The sequence below is a fragment of the Centroberyx affinis genome, unplaced genomic scaffold (genome assembly GCF_046629955.1).
Source record: "Centroberyx affinis isolate AG114_WGS23_722 - 3 ecotype Tasmania unplaced genomic scaffold, CSIRO-AGI_Caff_v1 ptg004778l_1, whole genome shotgun sequence".
In the NCBI taxonomy this organism is placed as follows: Eukaryota; Metazoa; Chordata; class Actinopteri; order Beryciformes; family Berycidae; genus Centroberyx; species Centroberyx affinis.
The window spans coordinates 61423-80628 of NW_027282319.1; the positions used below are offsets into that span (position 1 = coordinate 61423).

Sequence of the window (19206 nt, forward strand, 5' to 3'; positions counted from 1 at the left end):
GAATTTTTCAAAAACATAATGGACGATAACATTTTAAATCACATTTCATTGAACTCTACACTTCAGGCACCAGCTGAGAGAACTAACAACTAATAAGTCCCTTCAACTGGCTAAACTATGCTAACTTGATAAAAATGATACACAACATAAACATTAGCAACAAAAAGCTGTTATGTGTCATCTGGTCTATGGGCCATGCATGTTTAATTAATTGTATCCAGTTTGGTATGTTTGTATGTGCATAAGACAATCACTTGGGCATGCAAGGGACAAGCATACATTTTTTTTCTTTTTATTTACTGTTTCCATGTCTCCTTGCTAACTTTTGCTAGGCTACTCCAGTCAAGTTACTAGCTTACTGTACTAAACAAACAATGTTTTTCCTGCCTCAGTTGGCTGTGCCCTGTTTTTGAATTGGCCGCACCTTGACATAATGCCATAGGTCTATAGGTGGGTCTAGCGCTCATTTAGCGCAAAACACGTTGGAAAACCGAGGCCCAGATTCACTTAAGGTTTGCAGGGAAGAGCGTGTGCTTTAGCACAAAAATGACCATGCATTAACCATTCGCAATGAGTTGAAAGCATACCTGACAGTGCTGACCAAAAAGCTCAAGCTTCTGTGCGCCTATCATGGTAATGCATATCTAAATTATATGTAAACCAAATTATTTTGCACAGATAACAGTTATTTATGGCTGAGGCCATGCAAATCGCTTTGCAAAATCAACTAATCCAAATTATTGTAGCCCATAAAGTATAACATCTTAGTAAAGGCTTATGTGCAAAGAGATTTGGCCATTCAGAATGGCTGCTGTCATTGCTCGAAGACACGGACGTCATCACCAGCAAGTCAGGCAAGAAAGGGAGGGGGTACTCCGTCCAAGAATATCAGATCAGACCAGAAACCGCTCCAATTATAAAGGGCGATTTAGGGAGCAATGGTGCCAGCCTTGAGCTGACACACAAAGCTGAAGCACACAATTTGTGATTATTGGTGATGAAGGGGGTTATTTGCTTGCTCAGTGCTCTTTTGTTTGCACCAGCTCTTGGTTTGCATACATTTCTTAGTGAATAACATAAAACTTTGCACTCTTAGCTCAAGCAACTGAGGTGCAAAAACATGCATAAACTGCCCTAGCAACATAATCTTAGTGAATAACTGAGTATCTACATAATTTCCAGAAGCTGGCTGCTCCGTTTCTCCTGTTTTCTCCCCACGCCGTTGCTAGTAAAATTGGTGCACAACCCAGGCTGTTATGGAAGCTATAAGCATGGTTAAGCATGTTCATGTCCATTAATTATATACAGTACTCTATAATAGTACTCTGGACAGATGGAAACCCTATAAAAACTCAAGCCTTACTTTAGTAAGTGCTGATTCATAGGCAGGATTGTGACAAAACAACCTCAGGGACATTTTCAGCCAATTTAAATTTAGCTTCATAAAACATAATGCTAAACTATTACTACTCTTACAATGTGGGACCCACAAAAGGCAGGACTCATTTTGAATCACAATCCAGAGTTTAAGAAACTCAGCGTTTAATTTCTATTTTTCCAATGGTGACTGTCGACTGCCTTCGCGGGTAGACAATACAGTAAACACTGAAATAAGAACCCGAGAGCCATAATATTAGCTGTGCATTGTACTCATTCACTGAGACAGCTATTGTAACGGGAGGAAAAGGGAGGGAGGGTGAAAGTGAGGAAGGAAGACAGAGAGAGAGAGAGCGTGAGAGAGAGAGAGAGAGAGAGAGAGAGAAAGGAAGAAAGAAAGAAAGAGAGAGGCAATATGACTATATAGAGAAAGAGTCTATATGAACATCCTAACAGTCATGCCAATAAAGCATATCTGAATTGAATTGAATAGGAGAGGGAGAGAGAGAGAAAGAGGAGAGAGAGACACACAAAGAGAGGGTCAGATACCAAGAGAGAGAGGAAGAGAGAGTGAGACAACAAGAGATAACGAGAGAATGAATAAATTAATAAATATGAGACTGCTCTTTGCCAGGCAGCGTGATCAGTATGCCAACATAATGCCAGTGTGCCAGGGTGTTATCCCCCGTCTCATTGGCATGGTTCCACACAGCAGGATTTTTCAAGCAGTGGGTCAGGACCCAAAACGTGGGTCACAGGAAGGCTAAATAATTATGATGTGATTAATGTCTAGAGCTGTTGGCTCTGACTCCAAAAACAGCACAACTCCTTGCCATTAAATTACACAGAGTAAAACAGTTCCAGCTAATAGAGAATACTGCAAAATATCTTTTAAAGTGTGAGAAATTTTGAAAAAGCAGGTCCCCCGAGTAAAGGTTTGACACCTCCTGCCATAAATTTGTTGTACATATTTGGTAATTTCACGAGTCCAATTTCATATCAGTTAATTCATATAATTAATTTGAGTTCTAGCTCTTCCTGTGTAACTCTGTCAGGTCAACAGCAGCCATTCTCCAAATAGGTTCTGGGGATCTCCAGGCACAGAACTTGAATGGGTAGAAAGGACACTTCCTGGTGTATCTGTATGTAATTTCCTTTGGCACACCTAACATGGCCTCCACAGAATTTTGATAATGTTGCCATGTGAATGAACATTGCTTTATGTTCAGACAGAACATGGGAGAGAAAGATAGAATGTTCAGAACATGTTCAGAGAACAGCAAAATACGCCTAACTTTCAGTTCCTAAGCGCTTTTTCGATTAAATTCAGCTGAACAGAAGGATTTCCCCAGAGCAAGACATTCCTGACAGGTTACCATATGAGTGATGATGCTTCTCAGTAACAAGGATGTAGTGGATACACGATCAGAAGGTAGACCAGGTGCTTGGTGTAAGTGGTAGGACACTCAAAAACAGTGAAAGAAATATTTGCTTGATGCCCTCTCATTCAGCAACATGGCAGATGAAACATTACTAAATTAACCACAAAGGTTAGATCCATGCCTGTATCACTGACGGGGCATGCAGGGCACATGCCCCAGACCACCAGGGGCCCTAAAATATTCTAAGTACCGTGTCCATGTTCAATGCATTTTACAACATTTCACGAATTTCAATTGAAATGTGCAGTCAGGTGGGACCCTGACAGATATAGGCCCGTAGGCCACAGTTTATGATTATGGGGGCCCAAGTCACAGCCTCTAATGACATTTCCTTTGATGCGGAGGCCCCAATCACAGTTATTAAACTGCCACCTCTTGCTTGTATGTTAATGAGCAGTGCATTTAGTGAATATCATCCAGCTAAGATGCAGAGCACTAATTATATACAGATGGGGCAGGGGGGTCTAGGTACAGACAGTCAAACATTTTCAATAAATTTCAACATTTAACTGTTTGTTTTTTTTGTCCTTCATTCCCGCCACCTATCACCTTGCCTCCTTAAAGCCACAACCTGCAATCCAAATGTAAACAAAGGGAAGCCCCACCACCTAAAACTAGGAACTAAAGCTTGTCTTGGGGTTAGACAAATGTTATCACTCTCAAATTGAATGAGAGAGCTCTAGATAGAAGGAATGGCAGTTTGTAATACCTAAATCTGAGTTTCAGATTACTTTGAACCTTTACATTTGTATTGTTTGTGAACAGGCTAGTATGTTAATTTAAAGTGTGTGGGTGCGTACCGAGAGGTGGGGGGCCCAATAGGACATGTGTGCCCAGGAGCCCTGTGGTTGGTTAATCCGGCCCTGGTTAGATCCACTGTGTGGTTATCTGTTTTTCATGGTAATGAAACTAGTCATAAAGTTTTACTGGCAGTTCCAACTTCAGTTGAGTCCAGGCTAAAGCTAAATGCTATTTTCAAACCCATTTCAGCTAAAATGTTTAAAACATAGCAGCCCACTAGAAAATCCTCACATTGCACAAACATTAATTTGTGTTTTTTTTCCAGCTGGAAGCAGCAAGTTCTAGGCACCAATTTGATGTGTGTTGGTCATAATTATGGTTATTAGACAGCCAGGTAATGATATGGCAGCACCTAACTAGGCTGTCTGCTCCTGCTAATAGTCACTGTGCTGAGTAGGAGGATTTCTTTTTTTTTATACTATATACACACACATATACATATATATATATATATATATATATATATATATGTATATATCTGTACATTTTGTCCGTAAATGGCTCTCAGAGAGTTGCTGGTTAGTAACCGTTTTCACACTTGAGTGATGACATTATACACCCCTTTGTTCAATAGTAAAATAAAATACAAATCAATTCATGTCACTCTTTCTTTGCTTTCTCCTCCTCCCCATTTTATCTCTTTTTCATCCATCTTTTTCCATCATATCCCATAACAGAAAGTGTAGCTCTGCTGATCTTTCAGCTTCACCCCTCACCATCATTTTCCTCCCCTTCCTTTTCAGATGTTTGTTTTCCTTCTGCCCCCCGTTCTTTAGAGGTCCATTACCAGGAGAAAGCCATCAGACTCGGCCATGTTGCTCAGACTGAGATACTTGCTGACACACTGAGTGACTGATTTTGTAGCTGACGGCCTGACTGACTGATGGCTGGCTGTTCACTAGCAGACTGGCTGACTGTATGACTGACTGGGTGAACTGCCTAATTGGCTAGCTGCCCACTGGGCTGTGAGGCTGTGTCCACCAGGAACCGCTCCTTCCCCAATCATTATTGTATGGCACCCATCCAGCAACTGGTCTGAGCCTAATAGTTTATTATCACAGAAATGAGAATGGGAGCATTTTGACATTTACAAAATATTAAATAATAATTGTTTATGCCTTCACAACTGTTGCAATCATTTTATATCAACCGTGCACAACAGTTTAACAATCTCAGAGACACCCAAGTAGGGCTGAGCGATATGGTTGAAATCAATATCATGATAATCATAAGTATTTTTCTCGATATCAATATATATCACGATATGGTTCATGTATGCAAAATCACGTTAAATAATCAAATTAATGTTCATCTCATTGAACCAAATGGTAATGTTAGGTGTGATGTCAAACAAAACAGAAATATTCAAATAATATTCCTACCATACCTCATTTTATGAGAGTTTTCAAGTAAAATTTGGTTGTGATCATCAATTTAGACGGCAGAAATGTGTGTCACGATATCAAAATATCTTCATATCATCACGATATGATTCCACTGAAAGACGATAAACGATAATATTGAATTATCGCCCAGCCCTACACCCAAGTATCTGTGTTTGGTATTAAAATTATTGTGGTTGATAGAACATCAGAGTTCAATGTTTTGCTCTCTGAATATAACCCAAATTCAAGAAACCAATGAGAGAGCACCATACATTTGACTAATTTCCAAGGCAACGTTACCCAACTTCTCTGCTGGCCAGCTATGCGGTGGTGTCGTCCCTCAGCCTGGCGATGAGAGGGACGCAGCAACCAAAACACACACAACCTGGGATGTAATGCAAGTTAATCCCCTCTCTCTCTCTCTCTCTCTCTCTCTCTCGCCTAATGAGGTAGCCAACACTCTGTGTGGGTCCCAGGTGTTCAAGAACACATCAGTGGATAGCCCAAAAGGTTGTAGTGATTTAATGTTTAATGGGAAAATGTGTCATTGAACTGACAGATTCACTGCACAAAAAGTATTCAGAGAAACAGTGAATTTTCAGAAACGAAAGTTAACATGCTGAGCTTCTCTTATCCGTCTACTTGTAAAATTCTCAGTGATGTCATAAAAAGTACAAAAACAGCAATATTCATAAAGCCTCTTATAGAAGTAGGGTAAGACTCTCTGTGCTAAACATTAATATTGTACAAGCAGAAATCATATGACTTATTTTCATTTGTTTTACCTTTGCAGAATTACAGTGAGGAAAAAGCAGTTGAGCAATCTAGTAGGCTATATATCACAGGCACATGCATTACATTGATCATATGTATTGATTCTCTTGATGATATCTGGGATCTCTTTGTAGGGTTTCTCCCAGTAAAATCTGTCCATTTCCAGCACTGAAAATAATAATAAAACAAAGGATATAAGAGAGAAAAAAAATCTTAAATAAAGATCTAAGGCACTTGTGACCTGATTAACTAGTCAGAATTCTATTGAAATCTAGTTTAACTTTAATCTAGCTATTAATGATTCTCTCTCTTGGGTGTATTTTTGACAGTGTATTTAAACATGATCAACTGTTTCTTCCTCACCAGAATGATCACATCTTCCATTAATGTGTTTCCTAATCAAGAGGAGTGTACTATTTAGCCCAGAATGATCTTGTAATGACACTGTGCTCTTTCTTATTTAGCCCCCTAGACTGTGCATGCCCAACTGTTGGATTAATTTGGAATAAGTGATGTCCCTTACGTTCTCCATTCCATTTATTTTGCCATATCTTTTTAATTTGTTCCATAATTACCCCTCTGGCTTCTGTCTTGCTTATCTTAATGTCAAACTAAACGTTATCTCTCCTAATAGCCTGTTTTGCTAATTCATCTGCCCTTTAATTCCCATCAATTGCTATAGGAGCTGGTATCCATATAAATTTAATGTGCAGACCCATCTAATCTATTCTGAATAGTGACTGTAAAATTTCTAATAACAAATCTTCTCAACTTCTAGAGTTGAAGAACTTTAAACTCATTAAAGCTGTGAAAGAATCTGAACATATAATCACCTTTCTCAGTCTCCTCTATCCAATATAAGGCAATAACCACTACCATCAGCTCACAGGAGAATACAGACACATCATTAGTTAATCTTCTTGCATATTCAATATTAAACTCTGGAATCACCACTGCTGCTGATGCTCTACTCGTCTTAGGATCTTTAGAACCATCTGTGTATATCTGTAGAAAATGAATTATTTCTGATACAAGTATTAATGTACTCAATTATCCCCACTTCATCTCTCACCAAGTCTAGTACGTTAAGATCTACTATTGGCTGTGGCAATAACCACAGATATACTGTAGATATACAGTAGGAGAGAACCTCCTGTCCAGTAATCAAAACTCAAACGCCTTCTTTTTAACAATCCACCCAAAGCTCCTGACTGACCTTCTTTCATGTTCCCAGCACGGTTCAGTAATATTTTAGTACGATGATTACTTTTATGTCCTTGTAAATGAACTCAATATGTTGTCAATAATTGTCTAAGCTCCAATGGCATTTCTTCCATTTCTACTTGTAAAGCTGGAGTAGATTTAAAAGCCCCGCAACAAATCCTTGGTGCTTCAAGTTGTGCTTGAATTAAATCCAACTTTCCCAACAAAGTTTTTGAGGCTGACCCATAAGCCACACACTCATAATCCAGAACTGATCTCATCAAATCAATATATATAGCTTTCAGCAGATCTATCCGCTCCCCACTCCTTCCCTGCCAATCACCTCATAACATTTAAAACGTTCCTACATTTGTTCATAACTTTCTGTGTAAATTCCAAGTGAGCCGAACATCAAACCAGACCCCTAAAAATCGAAAGGATCATATAAACAGACTAGAAATATTGAATTATTTCCCAATTTGTCTTTGTTTTCTCAACTGAAAATTTAAATCCCTACTCCATAGACCACTCCAACTCTTTGCTTTACAATATAGTTCACATCCCTGCCGTTTTTGTACAGCGCTCCATCATCAGCAAACAAAGATCTACCTACATCCTGTCCAACTTTAGAATACACATGATCAATCATGATTGAAAACAACGAAGGTATAATTACACTTCCTTGTGGGGTTCCATTATCCACCAGCGTGACAGACAGCGTCCATAAAGAAAGTCCTTAACACAACTGAACATCATACCTGAAATTCTATATCTTTTCATTTTAATTAATAATCCATTCTTTCCACATCAAATCATGATGACCAATGTAAGCTCTTGAGAAGCTCTTGAGGAGAGATTAGGCATGTGTGGCTACATATAAGCATATACAGTATAGTCGAAATACTGTGGTATAAATGCCCATCAGACTGGTTACATGGCCCATTTTAGCTGATAACTCCTCAGGTGATCAGTGTTAGTAATGCCCCCAGTCTGAAAAAGACACTCAGGAGAAAAAGGGCAGGCCTTTTGTACAAAAGATGTGATCAAAACAAGGGCAGAAGTGGAAATAAAACCAAAACTATCCCCATCCTCTTCTGCTATAAAATGAATAAGGGAAATACTACACACACTGTTAGATAATTTCAGCTAAGACTTGTTGGTTCGAGAGAAGGGAGCAGCGACAGGGCAGAGTGCGACCTGAACAAACTATCTGTGGCTCAAAGTATATCATCGACTGTTCCTGCCGACAGCTTTGTTAAGATAGCTTCCTATCTGATGGATGGACACCCTCTATGGACCAAACCAATCGATTAGGGCTTCTCCTGGCCTATTAGATTAAGCTTGGTGTCAACAGCAGACAGGTGGATTGAGTGATCTGGTTTTCTGAAAGGGCAATACAGCACTTTGTGCTTTCCTCAACCCAGACCTCTCTAATTCAAATCACTTTAACACCAAACTTTGATGAACTTGCTTTTAATTGTGTTTATATGTCTCTAATTCAAATCACTTAAACACAATTAGAAGCAAGTTCATCAAAGTTTGGTGTTTTTTGCTGTACTTTTATTGTTGTATATCAAACATATTTCTCCATTTCTGCACTTTTTTTCTCCATTATATCTCTGGTTATATATCAGTTCCTGTTTTGTACTCATGTGACAGTCAGGTGGTTGACGATGAATTATGAAACATATCGTTTTCCCCCATGACTCACATTCCATTAGCAGCAACAGTGGCTAAATTTGCTGATGTTTGTGTAGTTATTACCAGAAAACCAAACCATGCATTCCAGTTGTACTTTAGGCTGCTCTTCGACCAAAGGGCCACATGAATATTGCATGGAAAGAAATTAACCAAGAAGAATTACCTTTTGTCATTGTGCATTTTCTATCAGAAAATTACATAAAGGTTTTATTGCTGTATGGACAAAGCAATTTTGGTGTTTGTCAGCTCTAAATGCCAGCCATGCCTCCTGTGATGAATCCAAAATGGATTTATAAATATGCATGATCACTTTTGTGTAGAACAACAATCCAGCACCGAGTAAATGATCTCAGTGTCTGTCAGACTGACTGAATGGCTTTGTTGTCTCCAGTATGCTAAGGCTTCATGATACTAACACAAAATCTCATTACAATACTGAATGTTGTGATTGCAATATCAATTCTGATAAAAATGGAGACAGCTTTTTCTACATTTCTTTTGAAGCATTTGAAAATATGTCAGCTGGGTGGTGTGTATGGGGGGTCGGGCTGATTCTTTGGAGTTGATAAAAATTTGCAGCTTTTTGGAATGCGGACACTGCAGTAGTCAATACTGTGAATACTTTTTTGATTAACAGTGCAATATTATTGTCTGGGCCACTTACTGTCTATCCCAGTTCAGAAGACAAAGGCAGCCATTGCTGGACAGAGTGGTGAAATAAATGTCAGATCTCCATTAGAACAAAGTGAGGGGCGGCGGATGGAAAGGTCAACCCAGCTGGCTGAGAGCCAATCAGACGGCTTGAAAATAACAACACACAGGATCTGACATAATTTGCATTTAATCCCTGGTTTATTAAATGGATTATGGATCAGGACCTAAAATTGATCACAAGCTTTCTGCAGTGTGGTCCTGCAACGGTTTAATAAGTCATGGCTCCAGGATGAGAGACTAATCTTTTCATTTGGGTCTGGAGTTGAAAAAGTTTAAGAACCTTGTCCATTATAATGTGTGAGATCAAACTGCCTGAGCATCCATCATCCTATTAACGGTTGCACAGACGAGTAAAACTTTCCACTAGTTAGATCTCAAGGTGGTGATCCAGGTAGAAGTCAACTAGTTGCCCACACACATCAACACAGAATTACAATACAAAAACAATCATTGGTTCTGTAATATAATCCATCCCTTTTCACTTTACACTAAAAGGAAGGAGAAAAACAGCTCAGTGCAGCTTCTGTCCCTCTGTGTGTTTCAGACTGCAGCAGCACAGCAGTCTGCACTTAATCTCCCTTCATTTTAGCGCTAAGCAAGCACAGAGGTATGGTCTCTCTGAAGTCCCACAAAAAATATCAACATGCACAAAGTACATGCACTGACACCGACACACACCGACCACTCACACAAACACACCTAAGATCCACATGCAATTACCAGCCAAGCCACACACACACACAAGGGAGTTTCTTTCATCTTTTAATTACAAGCCAAGACAATATGTGTCACTTCAAAACTAGACTCATTAACACTCATCAACAACCTCAAACCACATAAACACAGATGAAGGCAGGGCCACACACAACTAGAGAGTATAACACAATCTTATGTTCATTCCCAGGTCCATAAATTATTCAGGTCTACACAATACAGGAAACAATGACAACAATGTGGAAGTTGGGAGACTGTAGGACCAGAATTCCTTTTGTGCAAAATGAGCAAACTTTGGATCACTGGCCCTAAAATCCTGACCCAGCCTTGTAATACTAAACGTGGGTTTATTCTATGTACCAAAGCAAGTTATAGCCTCTACGAAAAGCCAGTAAAGGCATTTAATGCCTGTCATTTGATGGGGATTGCCCCTGTAAAAAAAAGAGAAAGAAATGATAGTAAGGAGGGCTAAATAGAGAAGTGATCTAATCTTACCTTCTTCTGAACAAAGTCCATGATGTTTTTGAAGTCCAAGTCATCGTAGTAGTTCGCAATGCCTTTACGGATGTTCTTATTGAATATGTCCACCGTCTGTGGGAGGGAGACAAAGACAAAACAGTGTGTATGTGTGTGTTTCTTTGTTTCCATGATACAATCATTTTACAGTCGAGGTGTTTTAGTCAGGCAAGCCTGGAGAGGAAATGTCCTGATCAGTCAAGGTGACTGAACCGCTGAACTGGAATATTAAAATAGGACAGTTTGACAGCTCACATCTGTCAGTCACAATCTGGTGCAGTGGGGTCACATTAGGCTAATATATCAGTCTATCCAGTGACTGAGAGTATTTGCAATTTGGAACTCTTCTTAAGTACATTCTTGGTGTATTATATTTGAATATTTCCATTTAAGGAACTACTCATTTACTCATATTAATTAATTAATTTTGAAGCATTTACTGTACTTTTTACTCTATCCACCTCTATGTCTGTTACATCCGTCTTTTTCGCTGCTCATCAAGGACAGGGAGAGCAAAGTTTTGGGTGTGTTTTTGAATTGAAGCTGGACAATGGTGTGTCACATGACCTAGACAGAGCTCAGGTTCAGCCACATACATTTCACCTGATTCAGTTCTTTGTCTCTTTTCTTCATACTTCATACTGACCATACTTCTGTTAAGGTCTTATGTGGGTTAAGCTGTTTAAATGCACATTTATTATCCCTTTAGCCATTAATGAACCAATTAACAGAATATTCCTGTCCACATGTGGTGTCTTGCCCACAGCTAGAATGGCCCACTAGCAAAAAAAAAGTAGGAAAAGCTGCATCTGCTAACTAGCCCATCCCTCTATGACTGAGCGTTAGTGGTAAAACATTTTTTTTTCCTGAATTTTGACTTTTTTTGAGATACAAAGGTCACTGGTGATGAATGTGTCTCTAAAGACAATGTCTTCAGTAGCTTTCTGAGACAACAAGATGTCAGCATATAATACAACAGCTTTGATATCAAACATGTCTCATCCAATTTTGACTTTTGGATTTTTTTTACCACTGATTATAATAAATTGAGACTGCTCCTCTCATAAGAGACAAAGAGATAGAAGAGACTGAGCCTATCTGCTAATTTCTTCTCTTCCTCACCTGAACGTATTAGATCATTTCTTTGAGTCTTATAGGGTCAATGCCCCTGCAGCCATTTTGAAAACCACATTACAATGTAGAGACTCATATGGATATCTGAGTTAGCATACTGAGGTGTTTCCCTTTGAAACACACAGACAGTCAGAAAGATGATGATATTAGACCCATATTAAAGAACTCACTGTAAGCTCACATGCCAGTCATCTTTAACACGGTGTTCATGGAAATGAGGCCGTAACAAAAAACCCATCCATCTTTATAAAAGTCTACCTCAAACCTTATTAAAAACCCACTGTAATCTCTCCTGCCACTGCCTATTTAATGCAATCTCCATGTAAATGAGATGACAGTAAAATGATAAAGAGGTAAAATATGAGACACTGGGTCCTTATTGTGTTTTAACTAAAACTGTCATGATCACACACTGAAACGTATATCACACTGTAGACACTGAAGCTTCTCCTATGTCATATGATGGTCTCACTGAAAGGGTTACACCAATTGAGATCACGGAAATCTGTCTGGCCATTGTCTTTCTTATCTTTAATGTAATTATCATGTAAATGGGATGATAAAAAAGCATTAAAAAGAGGGAAAGAGACACTGAGCTCAGATATTGAAGCTTCTCCCCACAGAGAGACAAAGATATTCATGAATAAGAGATCTCTTTATCAAGACCAGTTTGTCTCTGCAGTAATAGTGAAACTTACACAGTCATGTGCAAGTTATATGAAAACCTCACATCTCAAGTTTTAGTGTTTTTCTTTTACATGGACCAGACTTTTACATGGTCCTCTATGTGTTGAGCAGTGTTGGGAATAACGCGTTACAAAGCGTTACTGTAATTCCACTACTTTTGGCAGTAACCAGTAATGTAACTAATTACTTTTTCAAATTTAATAGCGCAATTACAATTACTAAAATTTAAATGGGCTCGTTACTCGTTACTGGATTATCCGGTTTATGATCATCCGACTTTATGTGGCGCAAGTGAATCAAAAGACTACCAACCTCCCTGGAGACTTTATTTCTCAAAAGCGACTAGCGACAAATCTGGCGACTTTTTCTGACCATGGGAAGCAATGTTAATGTGTTGAATCCCAAAGCATTTGGCAATAAATTGGCATGGCTGATGTCGGTTTTCTCTACTTGCTTGTCTAATCCAGAGAGGTCTGATGATCACATTGCTTCCCACAATTGTAATTGTTACCGGTGTACGGCGAAACTGGCCCGGGTGGGCGGAGTCAGCACTTGTATTAAAACGGGCTACGCTGCAGCGTGCATAACAAGTGCAGAATTATATATTGATATGCAAATTATCGTATGACATCATCTGACGACTTCTAGCGACTTTCTGAGCAGCCAATAGCTACTTTCCTTGGAAAAGAGTTGGCAACACTGCTACTGGTCTGGTAACTTAGCTCACACAGTGTACTAATGCTTGATTTGAAGGCCTGTCGAGGCTACAATAAATACGCCTATCAAAACATATCTATTGTGTTTTATTGTTCCACTACTTACTTTTTATGATAGTGATAATGGGTACAATGATAGATAAAATTTGATAGTTGTCTTGTCCCACACTGTGCCACAGCAACACTAAAATAATGCTATGTGTAATAAGAGAATTGAAGCAGACATTTAAAAGTAACGCAAAAGTTACTTTCCCTAGTAACTAATTACTTTTATTATGCAGTAATTGGTAAAGTAATTCAATTACTTTTTGAGAGAAGTAACTAGTAACTGTAACTAAATACTAATTTTCAGTAACTTGCCCAACACTGGTGTTGAGTAAGGTTAATGAAATGAAACCCATTTGAAATCCATTCTGTAATTGTAAAAATGCATCACAATCAATTGGTAATCATAATCAATTGGTAATCATGATCATTTCTTTTTTAAATTCATGAAAAGCTGACTTTTTGGAGATACTTTTTGGAGGTTTTTATCTGCCAACAGTAACATAAGCCATTTCAATGCCTCATGCCGTTGTCACCTATGTTTTTACAAATGTTCTCTAATGTTCAATACATATACAAGAGTCTTCCATAATATCATATAAAAACACAAAAACATAAAACCAGGACCTTATTGTGTCTACACTAATGTGCTTTCCACAGAGCAAGACATTTTTCACATTTGTTTATGTCATTTTATTTAGACAGTGTAGAGTGCAAAGTGTCAGGATAGATAGAGAAAGCAAGCGAATTCCATGCAATAAACATCATGAGACAGAGTCCAACTAATGTCCTCATTAATCTGTAATTCTGATCTTGAATGCACATCATTATAAATTATCTTATAACCAAGGGGCAAAGTTTTCTGACATCAGAAACATTTAGAAATGTCTTTATTGTATTGGCCAAATCACCACCAAGCACTGTAAAAGGAGATGTCTATACTTCATTTACTTTAGCACTTTAGTTATTAAGCTAAAATTTGTTTTCCTGCAAGTATAAACGAAGTAGAAGGTCACCAATCTTTTCCTGCTTGTATTTCCTGTATCCCTGAAGCTACATGTGATGTTAAAAGTTTGTTTTAAGAAATGTTTTAATTTAAGTATTCAGGATTCTTAATGCGTTCTTACTGACACTATCACTTCCCTATAAGCCAGACGACTGATAAGGCAGTGTGTTGTAACTCAGCACGCTGTGATAACCCAGTCAGACCACCTGCTCAACAGTATTGATTATGTAACGAATGCAGACTCGGTCGCAAACTCACAGTTCGACCAAGGTGCTAGAATAAAAAAGGAAAGACTTTAACTGTAGCCAAACAAATGCTTTTCCAGATACAACAGGCAAAATGCAGAAAAACGTTCAGCAGCAACCCTGATGATGAGTATTATTGCTCTCCTAGTCTGTCCACACATCCACAGCTATCATCACATGCCTTATTATGATGTATGCACTGTGTTTAAGAGGATTACGGTATGAAACAAATTACTAATTCTACTCCTATAAAGTCTCTATTTTGGTTTGGTTTACCCTGAATTCTCCACAGACATGACAAGCTGTTGTCGTTGCTGCTGGATGATAACCAAGAAAAGACAGACCACCGTGCATCACAGAACACCTATTAGTGACATTGGTCTGGGATGGATTGGTGTAATCTGGTCAACTGGAACTGACCACGGGTTGAAGAATGCAGTTGCCAACTGCAGCCACTAAAGGAGGTCACTATAGGTCTAGTGAGTTTTTCACCACTGTGCCAACCAACAACTTTCAATGTTTACAGCATAATTTAATAAGCCAACTACTAAAAACATGACAAACTGTGCAAAGCAATGAACAGGTGGGGATGGATAGGACACTAACACAGCATGCAACAAGCATGTTTTTTGCAGTGAAAAATGGCTGCCAAAAAACACAAAAGTTATTTCTATATATGATATCTGTATTATATAGAGAATTTTGGTAACAAATTATTAATTTTGGTATCAAGATTCATTGGCTTTGTGACAAAATTAGTCAGTGCAAGTTTGTTTATCCATCAAATCAAAACTGCAGCCATATGAAACTCCAAGTAGACCAAATTAATCATTCAAAGCAGAAACACACTGGCAGTGTCAGGCATGTATGTTTGCAAACATACCAGTTATTTTCAACAGTCCATCACTCACTAAGTGTCAAATAGTGCAGCAAACCACCTTGATGCATCTGCTCCGAACCTTGCTTGATTTTGAAGCCTCAAGAGAGCACTAAAACTGTTTTTGATGAAACTTCCAGTGCTGCAGTGACCGTTGACTGACTGACAAGGCAAACAGACTTAAAAATGTAATGCAATGACGACAAGCTAAATGGGTAATTTAGCAAGCATACAAAACATGAACAGTCTATACACTAGGTGGTGTTGTAGCTGGTCTACAATTATAAGAAGGTAATTGTAGCCCAGGCCACAAAACATCTTTCATCTCATTCTTAAGAAAATATGACAGTTACCTACTGTGGTGCTGACATTTCAAATCACCCACCTGCAGCACGCCACTGAGGCAGCAAATCACCCACATCAGCTATTACATCCAGTGCGTTTGGGTCTTTACTGAGTTGGAAATGACAGCCATCCATCCATCCATCCTCACCAATTTTTTTTTTCACAAATTCTCGCTTATGATTGAACCTGTTCTGGAGGAGGCTGTGAGATCTAATGAGGCTCCTGCTTACTGAGTCATGTCTACATAAATAGAACAGATGAAGCTGCATTAGTAGGAACACTATTGGCTTTTATTGCAGAGAGGAAGAATGGGAAAAAATAAAGAGAGAGAGAGAAAGCAAGACAAAGAGAGAAAGGCAGAAAGAGAGAGAGAGAGAAGTAGAAAGAAACAAAGAGAGAACAACAGATACATAGAGACAGACAGAAGCAGAGACAGGCAAAGGAAGCAGCACACTCCATCAGCATACTGATATCATACAAATGTAAATCCACTCTTCTCTTTGAATAGATTAACTTTGAATACATTCTACTCTCCCTGTGACTGGAAATATGAGCAAATAACATTCCAATGTGCTGCCAGCAAAGTCTTAATTCAATAAGAGATGTGATAAAACTGAATTCATGTATGAACATTTACAGTATTTATATAAAATATGCCATTTGGTGGATGTTTTTAATCACTTTTGTTAAATGTGAGTCATAATGGTTTACCTTGTCCCAATGAATCATTGGTCACGTGGGTCAAATGATTTTCTACAGCATATAATCACTTGTAATGATGCGGTTATTCATCGTTCATCCACTTATAATGCCAATGTCAACTTGACTGACTGAATGTTAATTACAAAGTGGGAGGGTATTCCTGTTTAACTAATGCCACATTTAGGCGCTCCTAGATTAAAATATATTTAATTGACGGACTCGGATATTAAAAGTAACAAATATTTGGTCCTTGTTTAAGTGAAAAAGGTCAGCATTCATGAGAACTGAGGTAGGAAATTAATCAATATTACTCAGCTGTTTATTTTTTTTGATTAATGCAGTTTGGATCGCTCTTCATGATTTGCAGTAGGTCAATATCAGATTACTGTTCAATAAGGCTTGGGTTTCTGATTTTATTCCCCCACTATATGCCACAACAGCCCACCTGGCTGAGGTGGGAGCTTTTCTAAGTCTCAGACATTTGATTGGTACTTCGGGCGGCTTACCTGGTTACGGAAAACGAGCGCTATGATTCCTCCCAGCAGCTCCAGGATCAGACACACGGTCAGAGTGTACATGAACTATGGACCAATCAGAAAACAGAGACGAACAGGATTTAATGAATCAAACTCAGCGATTACGCACTCATAAAGGCACCAACAAAAGGCACATCCTGTACTGCTGTAATATGGTCACAATGCATAAATGCCATGCAAGTGAAACCTTTCAGCCACGTGCTCAAACCAGTGTCATTTACCACACACCATCTTCATAATCACCATCATTATGAATTATTCAGTATCTATTTAATTCAGTAACACATTCACAATTCAACTTTCAATTTCTCATCCTCTAAAGAGAAGAGTCATTTTTTCATCTATATGCACACACACATACACACACACAAACAATCACACCTTGCTTTTTAGAGCATGTGTGGACGTGTGTCTCTGTGTGGGAGACTAGGTAAGTTCAGCAGTCCATTTCAGTATATTTTGTAAGTATTGGTTGTTATTACTAAGTGTTGCTTCACCAAAGACAGTAGCACTGTTCATCAGGCTACATCAAAGCTAAATCACTGTGTCTGGAGGTTAGTACAAAACAGAAAACAAAACGTACACAGTACAACATTGTTCAAATCCTACGCTGCTTTGTAAATAAGAAAATAAGCACAATGGAAACGTATGTTACTATGAAACACAAACAAAAATTGTAGACACGTCACTCTACATTCTAGCAGCCACTTTGTTGTCGGCACTTTCAATTTATTTTTAGAAAACGTAATTTGGTTAGCTCTCTTACTATGATCACAGCAGCATAAATTATGGTTTCGCTGCTACCGCTTTTCCTCACAAACAAAAGGAAATGTGGGAAATTAGATTTTCCTAATTTGATAGCTGGCATAATAGAATGCCATGCTTGTTGTCAGGGGTGACACAGTGTCGCCAAACAGGGTTTAGAAATATGTGGGTGATGTATTGACTTCCGTTGTGCACAAGAAAATACAATAGAGTAAAATGTAACAGAATAGAGCACAGCAGAATATTTTGGAATACGATAGAATAGAATCAAATCTCACCACTTTCAGTAGAGTGAGATTATCCCTCAGTGAAGCCAAGACTCCTATGAATGAAACGATGAACATGACGATTCCCAGGAGGATCAGGATAACAGCTGGGGCCAAAAACACTCCAGGCAGCGTCTTGTAGCGTTGTCTCTCCACCTCAGCATAGATCCCTATGGCCAGGATGAACCCGCCTATCAACTAGAAACACAATGAGAAGCAGTTAGGATGGATCGGTGCATCAGCTGGAACACAATGGAAACATGCAGCGGTTACGCCAAAGATCCTATGACCTGGACACACGAGCCTATCAAAACAACAGAAACAGACAGACATTAAACAGTTAAAATGTATTTAAGATTGGAGATGGATGTGTTTACTGTATAACTTCCAGTAAAGATCAGGTCTCAGATAGTGGCTCTAACAACAGGGGGGATTAGGGGAGTGTTGTGTGTACATGTAAATAAAGGCCGGTCCGCAATAAAAGCCTGGATAAAAAAACAATATATATATGGTGGAATTATCAGAAAGGAGCCTAAATTCACACATTTAGAGCCTAACATAATTACAATTACTAAAATTGACAAAATGTATTACCAACAAGAGACGTTGCATGTAGTGGAACATGCTGACAAATTGATCTTGCTGCCATGGATACAGGTACTGGCATGAAAGCCTTGAAATTCATTATGCAAACATAACAAACTCTATAAACTCTACCGCTTGGATCGCTTTACAGCGTTACTCCATTTAGTAGTAATAGTAGTAGTAATGGTAGTAATAGTAGCAGCAGCAGTAGTAGTATTAGCTCAGCTTTTAAATAACCTTAATTTTAACTCTTTCTGTTCAGGATCCCAACAGAGCTGACACGGGCAAGTACGAATTTTCATTCGTCTTGTCCAGGTAATGCTTACTTGCTCATGAGTGAACACTATATGTGGGGGGGACAGAGCTTTACCCTGTATGATTCTCATCCATCTCTGGATGGTGAGGTTTTTGACCAAGAGGAGAATCTGTGATTCTCGTCTGCCTTAGGCAGTGAGATCTGACGTAAATATCAGATCAAGAGTAGAATCAGGAAGGACAGGGGAAAAGAAAATTACAGAAAAACATATGGGTTCACTCACAATGTGCATCTAAAAGTGGAAGTATTTGTTGTATTTGTTGTGTTCTTTCATCTTTCTATCTCATTTGATTTGAACTGCACTAGTTTACTTTTTAAGTCTTTTATCTTTTGTATCTCTTGTCTGTATTTTTG

The 19206-nt window shown here is 38.6% G+C and overlaps 1 protein-coding gene across 1 annotated transcript in view; it reads right to left on the reverse strand.

Annotated features, from left to right (window-relative positions):
* tspan15 (tetraspanin 15) overlaps nt 1-19206 on the reverse strand; it is a 46380-nt gene that overhangs the window by 13490 nt on the left and 13684 nt on the right. Inside the window, exons 2-4 of the mRNA XM_071545136.1 lie at nt 17964-18149; nt 16891-16965; nt 10607-10702 (exon numbers count right to left, since the gene is read on the reverse strand). Coding sequence (XP_071401237.1) covers nt 10607-10702; nt 16891-16965; nt 17964-18149 — 357 coding nt within the window. The remainder of the gene's footprint in view (nt 1-10606; nt 10703-16890; nt 16966-17963; nt 18150-19206) is intronic.